Source organism: Clarias gariepinus, chromosome 6 (assembly GCF_024256425.1).
Source record: "Clarias gariepinus isolate MV-2021 ecotype Netherlands chromosome 6, CGAR_prim_01v2, whole genome shotgun sequence".
Taxonomy (NCBI): Eukaryota; Metazoa; Chordata; class Actinopteri; order Siluriformes; family Clariidae; genus Clarias; species Clarias gariepinus.
In genome coordinates, this window is record NC_071105.1 from 14,007,960 (window position 1) to 14,027,504 (window position 19,545).

The 19,545-nt window shown below is 38.2% G+C and overlaps 1 protein-coding gene and 1 long non-coding RNA gene across 4 annotated transcripts in view; both read left to right on the forward strand.

The window, feature by feature from the left end:
* The window catches only part of LOC128526863 (uncharacterized), a 63,376-nt gene extending 50,925 nt beyond the window's left edge, over positions 1 to 12,451 (forward strand). Inside the window, exons 2-4 of the long non-coding RNA XR_008360823.1 lie at positions 7,030 to 7,116; positions 8,462 to 9,691; positions 9,751 to 12,451. This is a non-coding gene — a long non-coding RNA (uncharacterized LOC128526863). The remainder of the gene's footprint in view (positions 1 to 7,029; positions 7,117 to 8,461; positions 9,692 to 9,750) is intronic.
* A 724-nt stretch (positions 12,452 to 13,175) lies between these two features.
* On the forward strand, positions 13,176 to 16,894 carry sox14 (SRY-box transcription factor 14). 3 transcript variants are annotated; one of them, XM_053499647.1, is made up of 2 exons: positions 13,176 to 14,894; positions 16,870 to 16,894. In XM_053499647.1, the coding sequence occupies exon 1, from the start codon at positions 13,525 to 13,527 to the stop codon at positions 14,257 to 14,259; it is 735 nt and encodes a 244-aa protein (XP_053355622.1). In that variant the 5' UTR covers positions 13,176 to 13,524; the 3' UTR covers positions 14,260 to 14,894; positions 16,870 to 16,894. The 3 variants fall into 3 exon arrangements, with proteins under 3 accessions (XP_053355622.1, XP_053355621.1, XP_053355623.1); XM_053499646.1 differs by lacking the exon at positions 16,870 to 16,894 and adding an exon at positions 15,277 to 15,558; XM_053499648.1 differs by lacking the exon at positions 16,870 to 16,894 and having other exon boundaries at positions 13,176 to 14,603; positions 14,783 to 15,558.
* The last annotated feature ends 2,651 nt before the right edge of the window (positions 16,895 to 19,545 follow it).

Sequence of the window (19,545 nt, forward strand, 5' to 3'; positions counted from 1 at the left end):
CTCTTCGATGTGTGTGTGATCTGTAGGTTTTACTGAGGCAGATCGCCTGTACGCACCGAGAGATTAGTTGCATCTGGGGCTTTAAAGAACACGGCAAATTGTGGCCTTTCTTCAGTGTGCCTGATAAGGCCATAAATGAAGGGAGTCTTCTTATCAGCCACACTGCTAGCCATAAATCACAAATGCCTGCTCCCTGCTGCTACCCCTGGTGGTTCCTATCTGCATGGTAAGCTTGGGGAGAGCCCGACATTACCTCACAACAAGAACACACATGCACCCGCACACACGAACTCCTCTACAACACATAACTAAACAGTGTATAACAATGTGTTCTTCTTCTATCACTTGCTCTTTTTTGCCTCCTCATTTGTCTCTGTGTGCTTTTGCATGCCTTCAAAGAGAAGAATCATTTTCCTTTGGAAATAGTATCAAACTTTAATCCACCAACACTAGTATATTTTTAATAAATGGGATGAGAAAACAACATTTATTGGGATATTGTCCCTCTTTTGTCTCCCTTGAACTAAAAGGAAAATAAAGAGGATCGCATGAGCCTTAATGAGCTTGTGTAAGTCATTCTCTTGTTTAATGATTTTCCCCTCAAGTAATTACCATCAGTGTTCATGCCTAGTTTAGTTGTCTTTTTGCCTCCTCACAGCTCTTTGAATTCAATTCATCATAGTGCAGCTATTACACACAAATCACTCTCCGTTTCTTATTTATCAGCATTTTCAACTCTTTTAAAGGCAGGCTGGATGTTGTCACACACGAGTTCATGCACATATTGTGGAATTGTATAGTTCATAGAGTTTATGTTGAATGGGTTACCATGACTGATTGTGGTAGTGAAGGCTATAGCTAGCAGTAGGTAAGTTCATGTGCATCCATTTGTGTGTAAATGAGAGATCTGCTGTTTGTCTGTTAGACCAAGTCACAGCACTCAAACAAGCTGCTTGAGATAAAATCGCTGTCAACTCTGCCTACAGTATGACTGTCGATTTTGTAGTCAAGGAAGACTGTTGACGAACAATCTTGGATTAATTGGATGTTAATTAAATGTTAAGCCACATACGCCAGTGAATCACCTGCTTATGAGACCTGTGGGCTTTAGTGCCTCCTTATCAAGGTCACAAGTCACAGTCAGTCAGCGAGCAGTTGATGAGGGTCACTGGGCAGGTCATCTCACCTATTTGTCTCTTTACTTACTAAGTATCGAACAGGGAGTGGTGTTACTTAAACAGTGAAGAAAATTTATTACCCTAAAGGTCTAAAAGGTTTGAGTCAACTTGAATACATTCAAGTTAATATTACTGCATTTATAGTTGTTACTTATAATAAAATAGCATGTACTTTAATCATCTTTTGCTTTAATAATTTACAAAATTACGGATTGTTGTTATTAAATATGGAAATTAAAATTGAATATTAGACTTTGATTAGTCAGAAAGCCTTTGAATAATTTTTCCACGAAACAGGTCTAACAATAATGCCAGCTGCTGTATAATACAAAAAACATACACCTAGCCCTTTGTATCTAGATTAAACCAACTGTGGGTCAAAAAATGTAAAACATAATTTAAAAATATATTTTTAGAAAAAAAAAACAGGGAAAAAAAAAAGAACAGAAGTTTAAAAAAAATAAAAAATCAAAGCTTGATTAAAGCTTGAATTTCACGCATGCTGGGCACTATGGTGAGTCAATGTAAATGAAGTGATGTGTAGGCGTACCCTGCTGTAGACGCCTGCCATTTCATAGACCTTTTGTCTCTTCAGTGTTCATTGTTTTTGCCTCTAGTCTTGCTTGTTTGCTACTTGTGTTGTGGGCACTCTTTATTTCTCGCTCATAAAAGGCAATTAAGTGGTAAAAGCAATCCCTTAAAGTCTAGGATTACATAAAATTCTGTCTTTCGATGAAAATATATATATAAAGTAAAATAAATAAGTATTCTAGAGATGATAAAGGCACCACTCGGTATAATTGGAAATGTGATATTGCATTTCTAAAATACTAGCTAAACAAGAAATTAATATCAAATAAATCGCATTTTTAGACTCAGCATTGCCAAATGTTATTGTCGTATTGTAGTAGTCAGTACTGTGGCCTCTCAGGATGAGGGGTTTGAATCCCACATTTGGTCTGTTTGCATGGAGCTTGCATGTTGGTTGGTTTCCTTAGAGTATTCTAGTTTCCTCCCACAGTCCAAAACATGCAGATTAGGCTAATTGTCACTTCCAAATTGCCCATAGTGTGTGTAAGTGTGTATGTGTTTGTACTGCAATGGATTGGCACCCTGTTTAGGGTGTACCTGAGTCTCTTGGCATAGGCCACAGGCCTCCCACCACCTGTTACAAGATAAGCAGTATAGAGCGAGTGAGTGAGTGAAAGAGAGAGTGTATCGAACAGTATAATAACGGTTGAGTCAGAGACACCATCAGCAGGCACTGCAAACAATACAGGCAATTGAAATATGCAAACTTGTTAAATGGACATTAATGAGATATTGTGTCTAAAATGCCAGTTACTTTATATACATTTCAAGTTCTAAAACCGTTTTACAGAGTGTTGGCATTAGCAACAGCACTTCGCATTTATACTGATTTATTTTGAAGTTGAATAAAATAACCTTGTTTATAGAGAATTTAAAATGTGCAAAAGACATGTTAATTAAAAAAAGTTAAATTTAACCTTGAAAAATTGAGAAAGTAATAAGCGTCAATAGAAAACAAGGGGGCAGGGGGCAGTCTCTGTTTTATGGAGAATAATTAAATAACTGGTTAAATTGCTAATAATTGGATAGTGCTGTCCATTTTGCCACTTATTCTTTCCTTATTCTGTGACTTTTAACAGCTGGAGGCCGGCCTCTAAACAGAGTGTCGGTATATTCCCATAACCCTACTCTCTAAAGCAAGACGAAACAAACCAAAGAGCAGGCAATTTCATTGTTCACTGATATCTTTAATTGTGATGAGAGAGCGGATTATGTAGATTTCAGTAAGCCTTCCTGACAAGATGTGTTTGTAAGTGAACGGGCCGAACAGGAATGTGTGTCAGTGTTTAGGGCTTAGTGAAACATTGCGGCTATAATAGGGTAATCCTGGAGTCATGGAATCCCTTCTCCTTTCCTTCTGCCAAAAAGGAGATGTATACTGGTCGTCTATTGTGTTCCCTGGTCTTCATGCAAATGAGGAGGAAGAGGAGGTGACAAAAATGGCCTGTTCACTAACTGCCCTTAAGCCTAAGCTGGTGTTAATAGAGCTGATTCCCCTCAGCCTTTGACTACAGTATAAGCAGTCTACTGAATAGTCAGGATCAAATCTCTTTTTTATTGTTCCCAATATAGTGCAGTTGAGGGTCACTGCAGTACAAACAGTATTTTTTGTGCATACACTTTTGACAATAGTGGCTATGTGAGAAAATATTTAAAGACTTGGAACTTGGAAAGATGCCAAAAAGCAAAAAAAAATGTTGCCAGTGCTGTTGAAATTACACCTAATACAGTGTCTGTATCACACTGGGGTGTAGTTAAATATTTTGTTTAAGTAAATATTCACAAGCCATAAAGAGAGTTGTGGTACAGACCTCGTGTGTGTTTTGGCAGGGGTCAAACCCTTGGTGCTCCTGTGCTATTCACCGCTTTATTTTTTTTTGGGTGCAGGGTGAGAGGGCAGAGAAAGCGGTGGGATAAGGAGAGAATGGAGTTAAGAAAGAAGGCTATGTGGTTTCTGTAGAGGATAAACAAAGATGTAAAACTAATTACTGCTGGAGGTCAGCACTGAAAAATGCCTATTGAAAAGCATGGGGCGTTGTAGCAAATTTATGGCGGTCACACTTATTTAACGACCTGAATAGGCAATTTCGCAGCGAATCTGGAGAGAAAAGAGGACATGAAAAGTTCTGAAGAATTGATGACGGACTCCTTGAGAGTGAGAAAAATAAAATTGACCATGAAATCCTTCGCCTGGAATTAAATTGGGTGGAAGGAGAGATGAAAAAGAGGGGAAAAGGTGTAAGGTGTGACTTATAAAAGTGAGTTTGTGCAAATGCCAAGGTTAATTTGCACATCATTTAAACAGTTTATTAAATGTGAAAGAATCAGTTTAAAGGGAAGGAACTTTAATAGATTTGTATGTATCGTTTAGTGGGATGAATGCTCTGCATTTCCTGTTGAATGCAGTTTCAAAGGGAATGCTCCTTACATGTAATACCCTTTAGACTAAAGCTAAAACAGTTTTTATATGTGAGTCTGGCTTGTATGCAAAGACCAGTAGTGTTAATTTCTCTTGGCCAAAACAAGTACAAAAGTATTGTGCTATTATGTTACATGAAACCATGTAACATGACCAGGATTTTTTAACACATATGTGTAGCTACCTTTCATATTTTGTACATAAATGTAAAGGGTAATCAATCCGTCAGTCAAATTCATCCCATATCTACATCTAGTGTGAAATATTATGTGTTTAAATAATAGAACGTGGCTCCATCTTAAATTTGATGATGAGACACTAACATACAGCTACTGTATGTAACAGGACAAAATTCAGAGATTTTCAGCATTATTCACCTGGACATTATCTTCTTACTTTAACAGAAAAAAGATTGTGGCATTTTGCAGCATAAGCAGTCAGCTTACTTACAAAGAAAATGATCATAAATATGTTTATGGGCATGTAACATTTGGTGAACAGAGAGACTCATATTTTTAAAAACCACCCAGTACCTTCCTGTATACATATTGACATAAGGTGAAGGGTTTAAAACAATCCACAACCCTTAGAGGCCATTGGCAGATCATGAGACAGAGTCAGGCACAGTTCAAATAGATGCACCAAAACCAATTGTGGAATATTAGCTGGGAAGTGAAAAGGAGGAACTGATGAAGCTTTTTATTCCTGGCAGATGGAGTTCCGTCAAACCGTGAAATTTGGATACTTGGCAACTAAGGAAACAATTCTTGTTGGTGTGCTGAGCAGCCGAGCCATGAGTTGAGAGACAGAGTGATGGAGTGAGAGAGGGAGCGAGAGGAAGAGAGAGAGAGAGAGAGTGAGAGAGAGAAAAGGCTCCTTAATTGCCTTCGGTCACCCACACTGGCAAAAAAGGGTGCCACGCAGCTTAGAATGGAAGACCAGGCAAGAGGCGCAAAGGGCTGATAGATATTTTATCACTGAAGTTAACGCTTAATACATTTCCATTCCCCGAGTGAAATCTGTCACTTGAAAAAATAAAGAGGGAGGCAAATTAAAGGGAGATAGAGAGAAACTAGTGAATAAAGGAAGTGGAGTGGGTGACACAGTTTTAGAATACTCTATCTTTTGGGCATCCCCTCTTTTGAAAGGAATAAAGAAACTTTCTCTCCCTCCCACACACACTTTTCTCTCTCTTTCTCTCTCTCTGCCTGGTCTTCCTATCTCTCACTGTCCTTTTCTAGTTGGCAAAAAATCTCATGAATGATGTATGTGCGTCTTGTTATCAGAAGCGATTTCTATAGACCCGGACGCATTCACCAAGACATTTGTGGCATAATTGTTAATTTTAATGCCATAATGGCTTCTGATGGGAGCCCTGATTAGACATTTATTGCACAATTAAATGAAACATACTCAAAAATCACAAAAGGCTTCCATAATTATTTCAGGCCATTAATAAAATGGGCATTAAATTATATTGGACACAAAAGAGAAGTGAAATAGATTTCCATTAGAGTAAAAGGAGCCACAGAGTGGGTAATAGATCCGGGCTGAATTCACTCAGAAATTAATTGTTGCCCGTCCTATTTCCACACACAGTGGAATAAATGAATGAGAAAGGGAAGGGATGGAAGGAGTTGGTGGCCGAGAGAGAGAGGTGGGAGGGGTGGGGGCTACGTTAAGAGGCTCTGATGAAAACCCTTTTGTTTGACAGCCTACAATAGCTTCTAGAATCAAAAGAGAAAGAGAGAAAAGGACAGAGTGGCAAAGAGAGAGCGAGAGAGAGAAAGAGATGTGCATTGATTTCTAATAGTTCTGGACACTGAGAAGCCATTCCTCCCTGAGCATCAGTTTTGGTTGTGGTAATTTGTTGCATTCTAAACTTTTTGTTTGTTGTTAAATGATAACAAATGTTATATGATAGAATATAAAATACTTCAGAAAATGATTTGTGTAAAAGGAAAATGCTGCAGAGTAATTCATAAAAAGCACTTACTAATATGCTCAGGAAGAACCACTATGCTTTGGACTGATAATAGCAGGTTTACAGTTATTGGTGAAAAACAATAGTTTGTAACAGCTTTAAAAAAGTGAAAGAGTTAAAGGCTATAAAGAAAGAAAATAATAGAGCTTTTTTCATTTCTGATCAACGTACTGGAGCACTAACTCAAAAGACCAAATCTCTGAAAGGCATTTTAGAGAACAGTGCCAGTGGGAAGCCAAATAGAATTGTCTTTTGAACGGCTGGTCTATTGATAATCACAAAAAGCAAATGAAAAGGAGAACTGATTTCTCATAATGCTTTAAAAGATTGCAGTGTGTGCGGAAAAATCAATCACCACCCGATACCAATGTTTATTATTTGAGCTTTACATCTAAATCAGTTTATCTGCCTTCAAAAGTATTCAGATCTTTTAATTGCTTTACTTTCATGCTTGACCTTTTTTTGTGCACCTTACTTCCTGGCTCGGTCTCTAAAATGCTTTCTTAGTCTTTCCTTCTTTAAAGCTTCTGTTTATGTAGCTGGTAGAATCAAATGCTAAAAGAAATTCCAAATGCTAAGCTTTAATTTCATTTATAAAAAAACTCTTTACTCACTCCTGGTATGCCTATGGCAAGGTAATAGCAATAAAAATTTCCATTGTGTATTTTTTTTTGGCTGTAATTCACCTGATTTTCTAAGCCATTTAGTGCCACTAAATAATAAAAACATCAATTTTCTTGAATTTCTGATCCAGTTGGCTGACTTTGAAGTATTATTAATATTGGTGTCAGTTGGTATTTCAGGAGCACACAACCATTTAAAATCCATTTATAGTGTTTGTTTGGTTTAAATTTCAGCTGACCCCTCAGGGAAGAGATGAGAAGGCTGAGATTCCCCTACAAGCTGTCCCAGCCCTCTAAAAGCTTTTCTTCCTCTTAATGAAGGTCAGAGAAGAGGCCCCATTTTTCTCTTTGGGTGATAATTTATCCCTATCTGCTGTTATCTGGGACTGGCCCCTTTAATCCTAATTGTATTGTACAGTGGAGCAATGCTTTCTGCTCTGTCTCTGAAGAATTGCCCTTCTTCTTTCATTATCAACCGATGCCTTGAACCTCTTTTAATTTCCATTCTGTTTTATTTCATTCAATCGCTGGATCTGCCTTTCCTTTTCCATTAACTCTGCTCCCTCCATGAGGCACACAGCAATAAGAGGCCCTCATTCAGCCTGGCCCTCCCCAGTGAAATATCATATTGTAAACTGATTTGGCCGTGAAAATTGTCGATTTGATTTTTGATGTCTCCCATTGGACGCATTTATTTTATTTTTGTCTCTGCCAAATGCTATTGATTTAAAGGGATAGAAGCTGTGTGAATAAAATCAGATATGTAAACAAATGACGATGGACTGGGCCTTTCCTACACATGATGCCCACTGCTGGGGCATGGGCAGTTTTTTACAGCTTTCCCAAAATAGTATTATGATCCTCACCCCCATGTCCCCTCAAAAATAGCCTGGTACAGTGTGCGAGTTAATGAAATTTCTCCAAACCAAACAGCAATTTTTTGTAAATATATTTTATTTTGCAGAGGTGCCAGAAAACTGCTGGCTGTGACAGCTAACTAAAATCAATTTTCACACTGGAGAGCAATGGAAGCTAAAAGCTGTGGCCAGAACAAACATTGCCAATTTGAATATGTGAAATAATGCAAGTGTGTGGAGAGGAAAAAGATGGGGAGGGCGGAAAAGTCAACACTTCTCAACAAACTGACTTCAGAATAGATGCAATATTCTGGACCTTCCCTGAAGTCTGGTAATCAGAATGAGCAGATGCTGGAAGTTGCAGAAAGGTAGCATGTACATTTAGAATAGGATTCCAAATTTGCAACCAACCTGGCATTACAATCAGCTTACCTCAATATGCATTATTAAGTGTTCACATGCCAAGGAGCTGGAAGCAATTTTGTTCTCTCTTTGGCTGGTCTGCATGTGCAATGTCTGTTACAGCTTATTAAAAATAAAAAATGGCCCACTTTTAAACTTTTTACTTTCATTATGTGTTTGACTGCAATAGTACCAGTTGTTCAGTTTCTTTATTTATTTATTTACCTATCTACCTATCTTTTACTGACGTTTTGCACAAATAATATTGGCTACGTTTAACCACATTTTGCAGTCTTCTAACTGCGCATGAGATTCTTTTAAGGTATTTAATAAGCACCTTCCCATATAAGATCCTGAAATAAACTTTAGTTGACTTACTCCACTCCTTTCTTTCTTCCTTCCTGCAGGACACTGCGGTAAAACCTCAGCAGAGTAAGTCTGCGCGTGCCAGCATCATGTGAGCCAGCAAACAGGATGAAAATAAGAGAAAAAGAGGCATTGAAAATGTCGACAAGGGTTTGAGGGAGTCCTGAGTGGGAGCGCAAGTTAGTGGTGTATAAAGCCACTTTAGCGCATCAGCACCATGGAGAGCACCAGCGCGCGCCCTGCCAACTGCGCGCGCACTCCCACAACTCTTTATTAGAACCGGTTATGACGCGTCAAAACTAATGCACACACACACACACACACACTGCGTTACGATTCAGTATAAACATCTTGCCAGGACCAAGTATAGGGGAGCTCACTTTATGCCTGTATTTAGGTTGGTAGGCCTTCTGTTACACAGCTTGTTAATCTCTAGAACACTGCTAATTTATCAGCACGCACACACTCAGTGCCTTTGAAATCGTATACGATATAATCCCTTTTCCTTTTTCACTTATGTCACTATTACCTTATATAAAACAAGAAGATAGTGAACTCGCTAGCCGCATCAGTATCGTGAACGTAATAGTGGCATAAGTGAAAAAGGTAAAGGGACTGAGGGACTGAGGGACTTACAAAGGCACTGATCATGTGTATGCGTGCTGATAAATTAGCAGTGTTCTGTGTGTGTGGGTGTATATATATATATAACTATTGTAGCCTAAATATAATGCAGTCGATGGTCATTCGAAGTATATTTTATCACACAGGGTTAGGCGTGATTTTGAATTAAAATACCGCTTCGTTGCTTTTTTTCTATTAATTTATATATTTAAATTGCGTCCCTATGTATAGGGGGAAGGTTGTTGATAAATCCATGCTATATATCGTTTAGCAGTATATAGTCTAACCTCTTCATTTTCTCAACGCAAACGCCTTAGATGTTGTCTATAGGTCGTATACTGGATTTTGAAAGGGTAACGGTACCCTTTCAAAATTTGATGATTAGTCGTGTTTCAGGTGTACTGATCTCCATGGGTGGGCTCATTACAGGGACATAATTTATTGTTTAGCAATGTTTCATAAAGGGAGCCCTAATTTAGTACATAAAAAAAACTTTCTTCCTGTGCATTCAAATTGCTGTTTAAGGTGTTTTTAGTTTGATGGATTTATTACATCCTGACCTGTACATGGAGATGGAGTACATGGAGCACTTTTAATGCAGTTTACACAGCACGTCTGTACTTAGTTTTAGCTAAAATGTTGTATGGGTAAATATAGATTATGTGTAGCGTATATGGGTTTAAAGATTGTAAAGCTATGTTGTAAGGTAAATATAGATTATGTGTAGCGTATATAGGTTTAAAGGTTTGTAAATGCGCATTGACTGCAAAATAAGATGTCTATATAAAGCCCTTGCTAAAATGTAACAACTGATTTCGACGTATTATTGAAATAGTATTTCAATACTAAATGTAAGAATGTCTAAAGTTTATTAGGCTAACTAGCAGATTGAATAGCCGCTAATTGACTTACTGTATACATTCATTTATTCCTATAAAAACTGATACGGCTCGTGCGCAATATGGGTTACCAAGCGACCAACGGCGCTCGCCTGCCACGTGCGTTCAGTCTTTAGATCACACGCACGCAGATTGGAGCGCCGCTCTGGCTCACGTGACCTCATATAGCGTCCGTGTCGGCGCGCGGCAGGAAAAGCGCTGGGACAGCGGCATGCAGGCTACAGGTTCAGGTTTAGTTCGCAAAATAGACTAAATCATCGAAACGCGTGTGAATCCGCGCCATGTGGGTCAGGGAAACACCAAGGAGGAAATAATGCCGCTGAGAATTAAGATGTATTCATTTAGGGAGACATTTTTTTCTTTCTTTTCAATTTAATGTAATCCAGTCATAATTTTTTCCGTTCTTATCTGTCACAGTGTTTGTGTAAAGTTAAAATATTCACATGTAACAGAAAAAAAACTTGTAAACATTAAGCGGATAAGATTAAGCCTTTTGAAACAAGTGACTGTTCTAACTTTTCTGTGAAAGTATTATTTTCCAATTTTTTTTTTTTTTATCCTGAAATTTGATTGACATTATTTTCCAGGGCTGAACTAATTTCACCTTTCCACTAATAATCGCTGATTTCAACCTGCCTTTTGATCCTGTCTTAGAAAATGTGCGCTGGGAATTTAATCATAACAACACACTTTAGACACTTCTTTAAGTTCAGATGTTACAGAAATGCTATGCGATTTCTATACAGTCTATTGTAATTACCCAGAAAAAACTAAATGGTTTATATGGTTTATTTTGCCGATCGTTGCATGTAGATTTCATTTCTCTGGCTAAAATTTACGGTGTTCACAAAAATTACCCCCCTCCTCTTCTCCCTAATAATTTACATTAATTCCCAGTGTAATTTATGCTTCTGTAGCACACTCGTGAAAAGGAGTGGGAGGCTGAGAGGCAAAGCTTGATATAGATATCAGCAAATAAACGACCCGCTTTACTTAAATTCACTTCAAATTATACTGCGTTCAGTCGCAATGATTTTTATTTACGTTTTTTAATTATTGTTATATTATTTTTCTTATGTCATTTCTCAAAATCCGCATTGTTAAGTCTACGCAGCATGCGCACTGAGAAAACTTAATTGAAAGGTGTACAATTGGCTAAGATATGGAATGAACACAAAAACCTGCAAGTGAATGTTAAAAGGAAAAGCGACTTACAGAAATATTAACTTATAACATCTATGCATTTCAATGTAGCTTTGATATGAAGTCGCACATTATTTTGTACTGTCCTTGTATATGGTCGCAGATGTTTTTAATCTAGACTTTCTCATGTAGCCTAGATTGTGGAAATACGAAAATGCGCAATTTATAATGTAGATGAATTTTCCATGCAGCTACATTAAAAAAAGAAAAAAAATCTAAATTGCAGGCACATCTTCTGGGCCATCTTTCTGTGCTAAAGAGCACACTGGGCTAAAACTGTATCTCAGCTAGGATTCAAATCAGAGCCAGTCTCTGATAGATCAGCTTTCTCAGCTTGTCTCGCCTCCGGCTGATTTTACTACACTGATCTTTTTTTAAACAGTCACATTTACATGTTAATGTCCTTCAGTGGAGGCTGCCTTAAACATCCTCCTCTGGGAGAACAAATAAATAAATAAATAAATAAATCACAGAAAGAAAGACACATGCCGGCGTGACGAGGACGCGTTTAAACATCTATTTGTTTTACGTGCAAATAATCGTCAATTACATTTGACAAAAGGGCAAACGCAAAACCTGTTTTTAATCAACAATTTCTTCTAAATACGCCAAAAATTTTTTTAGTTATTTATCTGAATAAGCAAATTCAGGAAACATAATTAACTACACAAAACATAATGAAATAAAATCGAACTTTCATTATGTGTCTTATTTTATATTGCATTCACACTGTCAGTTAATTCAATCATTCTTGGAGCCAATAATCCGACGCTATAAGGTTTTTATCATGTTAAGCCAAAAGAATAATAATTAGGACAAAAACAATGCAGCCGAATTGTTTACCCCGTGCGACAACCCCAGTGGCATCACTTTGATTACGTCGCATACACTAACAACAGACAAAGCTCTAAAGAGTGCGTAATGTCAGATTTTGAAGTCTAGAAGTGTGGACATCAGTGTGTGCTGACCTCTATTCAGTTTGAGGTCTATCTGGGCATGTTTTACACCAGGGCGCTTTGCTGGGAGATCAGAGCTGCGAAACAGGTGCACACACACACACACACACACACACACACTTCTCCCAGGAGACTTCTGGACAATTGTTCTCTTTAATAAATATTGGCCCGAGGGGACACTGCTTAGACGCACAGCACTTTGATTTCAATAGCCGTTGTATTATACTATATATTTAGGATGTGTTGTATATATTCACTCAAGCTGCTGCTTATAGATTTTCTTATAGATCTTTTGTGTTTATTATTTAGTTTTTATCCCCCTCCCAGAACTGCTTTACCACTTTTTTTTACTGCCTAAAGAGTATTTGTTTTGTAATATTACAATAATGTGTAATATAAAGTCATAAGTAGACTCATTTATAATCAAACCTAGTTAAGTAAATGCTTAAATTAATATATATTGGGATGTACTCAATAAAAACTTAATATACACACAACTTAATAAAAAGAAATAATAATTTTGCATTGTTTTTATATTGTTGGTGTGTGCAACATTTATAACATTTATCCTCTTTTTAAACCCCACTTAACCTTACCTTAGTCGGCTCATGGCCCCGGATATCACCGCTTATATTTATGATTATTTTTGCTCCTTTAAAACAGCGAGCGCGCGTGTTAATAATTGTTAATATTTAACCAAAGGTGTGTGCGCGTGTGTTTGCACAGCTTAAACTAAAAGGATTTAGGGGATGGAGGAGACTGGAGTAGCTGGCCCTCCTTTTATTCATGCCTCCTCAAATCTTTATTGGCGTTGTGATATGGTCCGCGCAGCGTGTGTGTGCGCGCGCGAGCTTTGTCCGTAGGTGTTGCTCTTAGTGTGTGTGTGCGTGTGTGTGTGTCTTACTGCTGATTGGGCGCTCAGGTTGGACAGAGTACGCCCTGCCGTTTATGCGCAGCCCAGCCTTTCAACTCCGCCGCCTTTTGGCTTCCATTCACGAGCTTTTTCTACTCATTTCCTAAGCCAGGTGCTTCGCAAAAGACGACAAACCTCCGAGAGGGAAGAGAAAACACACACACACGCGCAGACAGACACACACACAAACATCCAGAGTTCACTCGTCAGCCACGGGAGTTTTTTTGCGTCACCTCGGCGGATTTTGGCTGCTGCTCTCTCTCTGCCTGTGCTGAAGAGGAAAGAAACATTTTAAACGATTTGCCGAAAGTCGAAAGAGTTGCGCGGTTGGATGTTTTTTTTTTTCACTCATGCCGTTTTTACAGTTTTTTTCCGACTCTCTAGAAGTGGCATGATCGCCGTCCGTCAAGAACACTGGTGAATTATTTCCTCTACTGGGTTTTGGTGACATACATATTTTGACGTTATTTTTACAAGGACTGAACTGTGCGAGTGTCGCTTCAAAAGCCATGTCCAAGCCGGCCGATCACATCAAGAGACCCATGAACGCCTTCATGGTATGGTCCCGCGGTCAGAGGAGGAAAATGGCCCAAGAGAATCCCAAAATGCACAACTCTGAGATCAGCAAGAGGCTCGGTGCGGAGTGGAAGCTTCTCTCTGAGTCTGAGAAGCGGCCCTACATCGACGAGGCCAAACGGCTGCGTGCGCAGCACATGAAAGAGCACCCGGACTACAAGTACCGGCCGCGGCGAAAACCCAAGAACCTGCTCAAGAAGGACCGGTATGTGTTCCCGCTGCCCTACTTAGGCGACGCTGAACACTTGAAAGCACTTCCGGTTTCCGGTGCCGACTCATTGCTGGCTTCCGGGCCGGAAAAAGCGCGCGCGTTCTTGCCGCCGGCGGCCTCTGCGCCCTACTCGTTCCTTGACCCAAGTCAGTTTGGCTCGAGCGCTGCGCAGAAGATGGCCGATATGCCACACGCCCTTGCCGCAGCTGCCGCCGGCTCACTGCCCTACGCCTCCTCACTCGGCTACCAAAACGGCGCGTTTGGCGGCCTGGCGTGTCCGGGGCAGCATACACACACCCACCCGTCACCCACCAACCCAGGGTATGTAGTGCCCTGCAACTGCACAGCGTGGTCGACGGCGTCCGGTCTGCAGCCGCCCGTTGCCTACATCCTCTTCCCGGGCATGGGTAAAAGCGGCATCGACCCGTACCCGACGGCGCACGCCACGGCCATGTAAAATAACCATCCGAAAAGTTGCGCAGAGGGACACTTTTTACTTTGGAAACTTGAACCACAAAACACAAACTCGCACACCCACACAAAAAGGACCGGAGTCAAAAGAGCAGACAGATAGTCGGGTTCTTCGAAAACTTTTCTACCATGTTAAAAAAAGGCAGTTTCGCGCTTTGAAGCTAAAAGACGCTTCTCTCTGGAAACATTAACGATGTAAAATAAATAAATAAATACATAAATTAATTCATAGCCACGCAAATCGAGGGGGTTCAGCTCAGAAGAAACCGCAGAAAGAAGAAACCGCACTGCTCCACGGAAACTTCAGTGATGCTACCCTCCATTAAAAGGGTGAAAATAGAATTATCTTTTTTGGAGACTTAAAAAAAATGTTAAAGAAATAAACAGGTTATAGAAACAGTTATAATACAGCCGAAAGATGCTGTTGCTTGAACCGCGTAAACTGTCGCTCTGTATAAGCCTGATCTCTGCGCTGCTTGATGCGACCTGACAGAAGTCTCATTGTACAGAGGCCGAGAGGACTGGAGAGAAACTTTCGATGTTTCATCATACCCGTTTTCACCTCCGGACTTCTGCTTGGGAGCTTTGGAGTTGATGTGAGAGATCAAGGAGCCCTGAACTGTAAGAAATGTAAATGTTATAACATTTATTAATGGCTATCCGGTTAAGGATGCCTTTAACTTTATTTATTATGTACATTTTTGATGCTATACTACTAATAATTTTGTTTCATGATATTGTTATCTTATTTTAAATGCCCATTTGGTTTGCACAAGTGACATTCACCTTTCATATCTCATGTATATTGTACTTATATTTTAGCACTCAGATAAAATGGTTTGGATCACGCTTAAAACTTTTTGAGTTGGATGAACATACGGGTTATATTGTTTATAGGCTATTTATCAAACTGGTGCATAAAATTAGACAAACAATTTAAAACATAAAATGGAAAAATAATATCTTTTAAACATTTTTCTTTTTTTGTCAAATTGTGGTTCAGTGCTAGTCACGCTCACTCAATTCATCTGAGGAAGAAGGAGCTGGAGTTTGAAGAGAAGCAGTTCATGTTGTGATTTTATTCTGATTATTATTTTTCACATGCGATGGTAATTTAAAAGCTGTAATAATGTTATGGAAAGGAAGATGTATCCAAATGCGTGATACCTCGATTCTTTGTTCATTTGCCTGAGCAAAGACATTTTGAATAAAGACAATCTGTCTTCAAAATTATACAAACGTGGTTATATTGAATATTTTCCGAATATTTCAACGAAATAATTTTGTGTTGAAGATCACTGGCTATAGCCTAAAAATTAATTAACACCTCAAACAGGTTATATTTATATAATCGGGAAATCTTCTTTTAAAAAGCACGTTAGTTTTAAAAATACAATAGTAACAATAATAATAATAATAATAATAATAATTTGAGCCTCAAAAAAACATTTTACTTAAAATAACAAAACAAATATTCAGCTGAAATTACTGATTGCAATTTAAGCATTTAAGGTTAAGGTAATAGGCCAGAATGTAAAAATTAATTAAGTCTAAATTTGTAACAGGATGCAAAAAGATGCAGCAGGAGTGTGTAAACAGCACTGTGTGTGAGAGACGACAGATGACACTGAGATAACACGGCTGTCAAACCTTCGGCTTTCTCACTGGACCCTTTAGTGACATTCGGGCCAAATTAGATGGCAAAAACAATTAAAACCTTTCAAACAAACCCAACGCCTTGAACAAAAGACTCGAATTGCAATTTATCCTGACATTCAACAACAGCATTCGAATGACTCCCGCCGTTTAGCAGCTGTTCCGTGTTGGCCATAAAAGTAACACAGACTTAGCTCTTCCAAAAAAATAAAAATATATAAATGCAATTTTACTGATTAATGATGTCTGTACAAATATGTGTTATGTATCTGATTGACACTATTTAAGATCTATTTAAGAAGGAAAAACATAATACATAAAACATAATTTCAATAATAGACAGTCTATTTTTTCTTTATTATAGTTGATTTACACCTTACTTCTCACAATGTCGAAAGAGCTTTTGACAATAATCATGTAGGACTGTATGCGGCTGAGTGAACACTTCTGTCTACCTCTCATAATGATCAAATGATCACAGTGTTGAACTTGAAGTAGGCAATTCACACAGTGCTGAATTTACAGACTTGAACCCCCTACAGTGTAAATAAACTATTTAAATATTAACACATTCGGTGCAGAATTAACCTCCAGTCTGGAGTAGACCCAGGGTGTTGATTTGTGTTTATTTTTATAAAGACTGTCGGGTTTCATTTCACCCTGCATGGATTTCTATAGGGAATCAGTTACAGATTTAGCCAGTAGCAGTGGCGTCAAATAATACCTTTTATTATTCCAGGTAATTTTCTGTTATGTTATACTGACAATGTAATCTTTGGTTTAAAAAGCTATCTTGTTTCTTAACAGGCTAGGCGTGTTCTTTACTCTAAAGTGTGTGTTAGTGTGTGTATGTGTGTGTGAGATACTAAAGCGGGCTCTGGTTATGTGCTGCGATGTTTGAAAGTGTATGTGTGTGTGTGTGTGTGTGTCTCGCCCAAAGGGTTTCATGCCAGTCTGACCTGCTTAGCCAGCTCGGCTCTTCTACATCAACACCTGCAGCACATGAACACATCTCAGATCAACAGAAACAAACTGATTGTGTCTTTAACAACAGCTCTCAATACCATGTGCTTCCTAACTTAAAAAGAAAGAAAAAAACTAACAAAAGAACAACACAGCAATAGTGCTATTACATGAGATCGAATGACGTTAAACGAAATATTTTGGACCCCTAATGGCTCTGGGGAAATCTTTAAAGGTTTTATGAAGAACCGTTTCCTTTCCCATAATGTTTCCCTATTAAACACTTTTCCAAATAGAACCATTTATAGCAGCTAAAAGCATTAAGTTGATCTTTAAATAACCCCAGTCTTCTCGGAGTAAAATTATTAATTCAGCTTGTAAAGAGTAAATTAACACCTGTTTGATATCATTGTAAATAATAACATTGTTGACAGTGTTGTCAGTAATTTCTCTCATTTCTAAAATAATAATAATAATAATCAATAATAATAATGATTTTAATATCGTTATCATTTTGATACAAACTTTAATTTTTAAATCATATAAAATCACGTGAAGTTTAGTCCATGTATTAGTGCGCGTGCACGTGCGCGGTCCGTGCCTACACGCGATGTATTTTTATTTAGAATTTGGAACGCCCTTTCATAATCCATAAATCTCCACATTGTCATTTTCTGTTAAACACACAGACAAAATCTCGCTGTTGCGGCATCACGTCGTAAAAGACAACCCTTGTCAGACTGACATTAATTGACAAACGATTCACATAACTATAATTTCTATAGATTTTATTTAGTAAAACTAACATTTAGTGAGCTGTATCCATAGTATAAGACAAAACACAGTCGCACCCCGGTTTGGGGCTTTTGGCTGCAAAAGACAGGAGGAGGATTGCGATTCACTTTTTGGTCTATTGTCTCAGGTCTTAGGCAATGGGATTTGCACAGTGAGGTGTAATAGCATTACTGCATTAATTAAACACGAAAAAATCATTTTCACATCCAGATTGTTTACTTATCTGCCAAGAACACATGCTGGGCGAAGTTAGGATTCACCATTCTGCACTATTGCCCAAGGTGCAATTCAATATAAGGGGAGAAAGGAGGAGGGAGGGAGATTTTCTGTGACAGCTTTCCCTCTTATCTGCCCCTGTAAATGAGGGTGATACTTCACTGAACCCAAGTTTTACATCAGCTCCCCAAAGCAACTTTGAAACGTGCCAATGATGGACCTAATTTTAGGATCAGTTTCATAAATGAAGACTCACTTCCATAAATATATATGTAGCTCAATCAGGTGCACTCAGTCAATTCAGTCTTAGCTAAACAAATTCAAAGCTCAGAATTCAATAAATAGATGCTAGTAAACCTCTACATCATGATAAAATATGTTTTAAAAAGTGAAATAGATCATTAGATAAAATATAATCTACAAAACCAATATTTTTAAAAATAATTTGAATGACTTAAGAGTCTTCCAAAATTCTCAGACACTATGCAATTTTTTGGGTTTAAATCCTGCTTATGTTTATTACAGTTCACAGTGCTACAGTTGATCAAGTGTGCAAAACTAGATGTTAATTTATGGCTGTAATCATTCAGGCTATGTTGCTCTGACAGTCAGTTTTCTTCATTATTCACATTTAGAGGAAAAAAATAATAGGGGGGAAATTATGATTTGACAATATACAGATGGCCCTTGAAATCTTTTCTGTCTTTCATTTTAAACTCTTCTGGACGCTTTTATTGTGAGCGGCGCCTTATCTATGCCAGAGTCCTTTTTAGCTGGTGATCAGAGGAAAAAGAGCATAATTGTTCTTTATTTTTATTTAATTTCATGCCACAGCAAGTGCTTTCAGGTCATTTATAGGCTTAATTTAATGATAAAATCATTGAGGAGGAGGAGGTCATATAAAGCCTTTTCTTGCTTCAAACACATTGAGACCAAAATATCAAACATGTGAAACAAAAGTAAAAAGGGGGCATGACACTTTTAATAGAATCTCATGGGTCATTTACTTTATTGTCTCATGTAAAGTCATCCTGAAACCATTAAGCATGAATTAAATATGGTATTGAGCCTTAGAAAAATATATTTCTTTGCGTAATCTTTTTCTCTTGCAATAACACAAACAATAACATCAACAGCAGAATAAAATGTATATAACAATAATAATATAAAAAAAATAATAACCTTTTTAGATTATCAAGTAACTTGGACAATAAAACAATTTCATATTATTATTATTATTAGACTCAGGCAGGTATATGGTTATCTCAGACCTGATGGAGTTCGATGTGTAATATATTACATTTAAATAGGAATATTATTGGTTGGTTTAGGGTCGGGCTGATCTAATTTTAAGCTCCTAACTATTGTCTCTGTGTGGGAGAGTCTCAAAAGCATCAGTGCTAAAGCCTGCAGTCTATCTGAAATTGGATCTGGGGTTCCATTCGAACTGAAGACTGAAGGAAAGCAGCGAGGCGCCGCCGTTTGAATTTGGGGATCCCCGGATTCTCATTGGAAAGAAATGAACTGGTGAAGGAGCTGATAAGGAAATGCGGAGAGCCCTGTGCTGAGAGAAAAGGAATCACGGCACGGCTGGTTAAATGTGCGCCTTCTAGAAGGGAAAGTGATTTACACTGAGACTTTA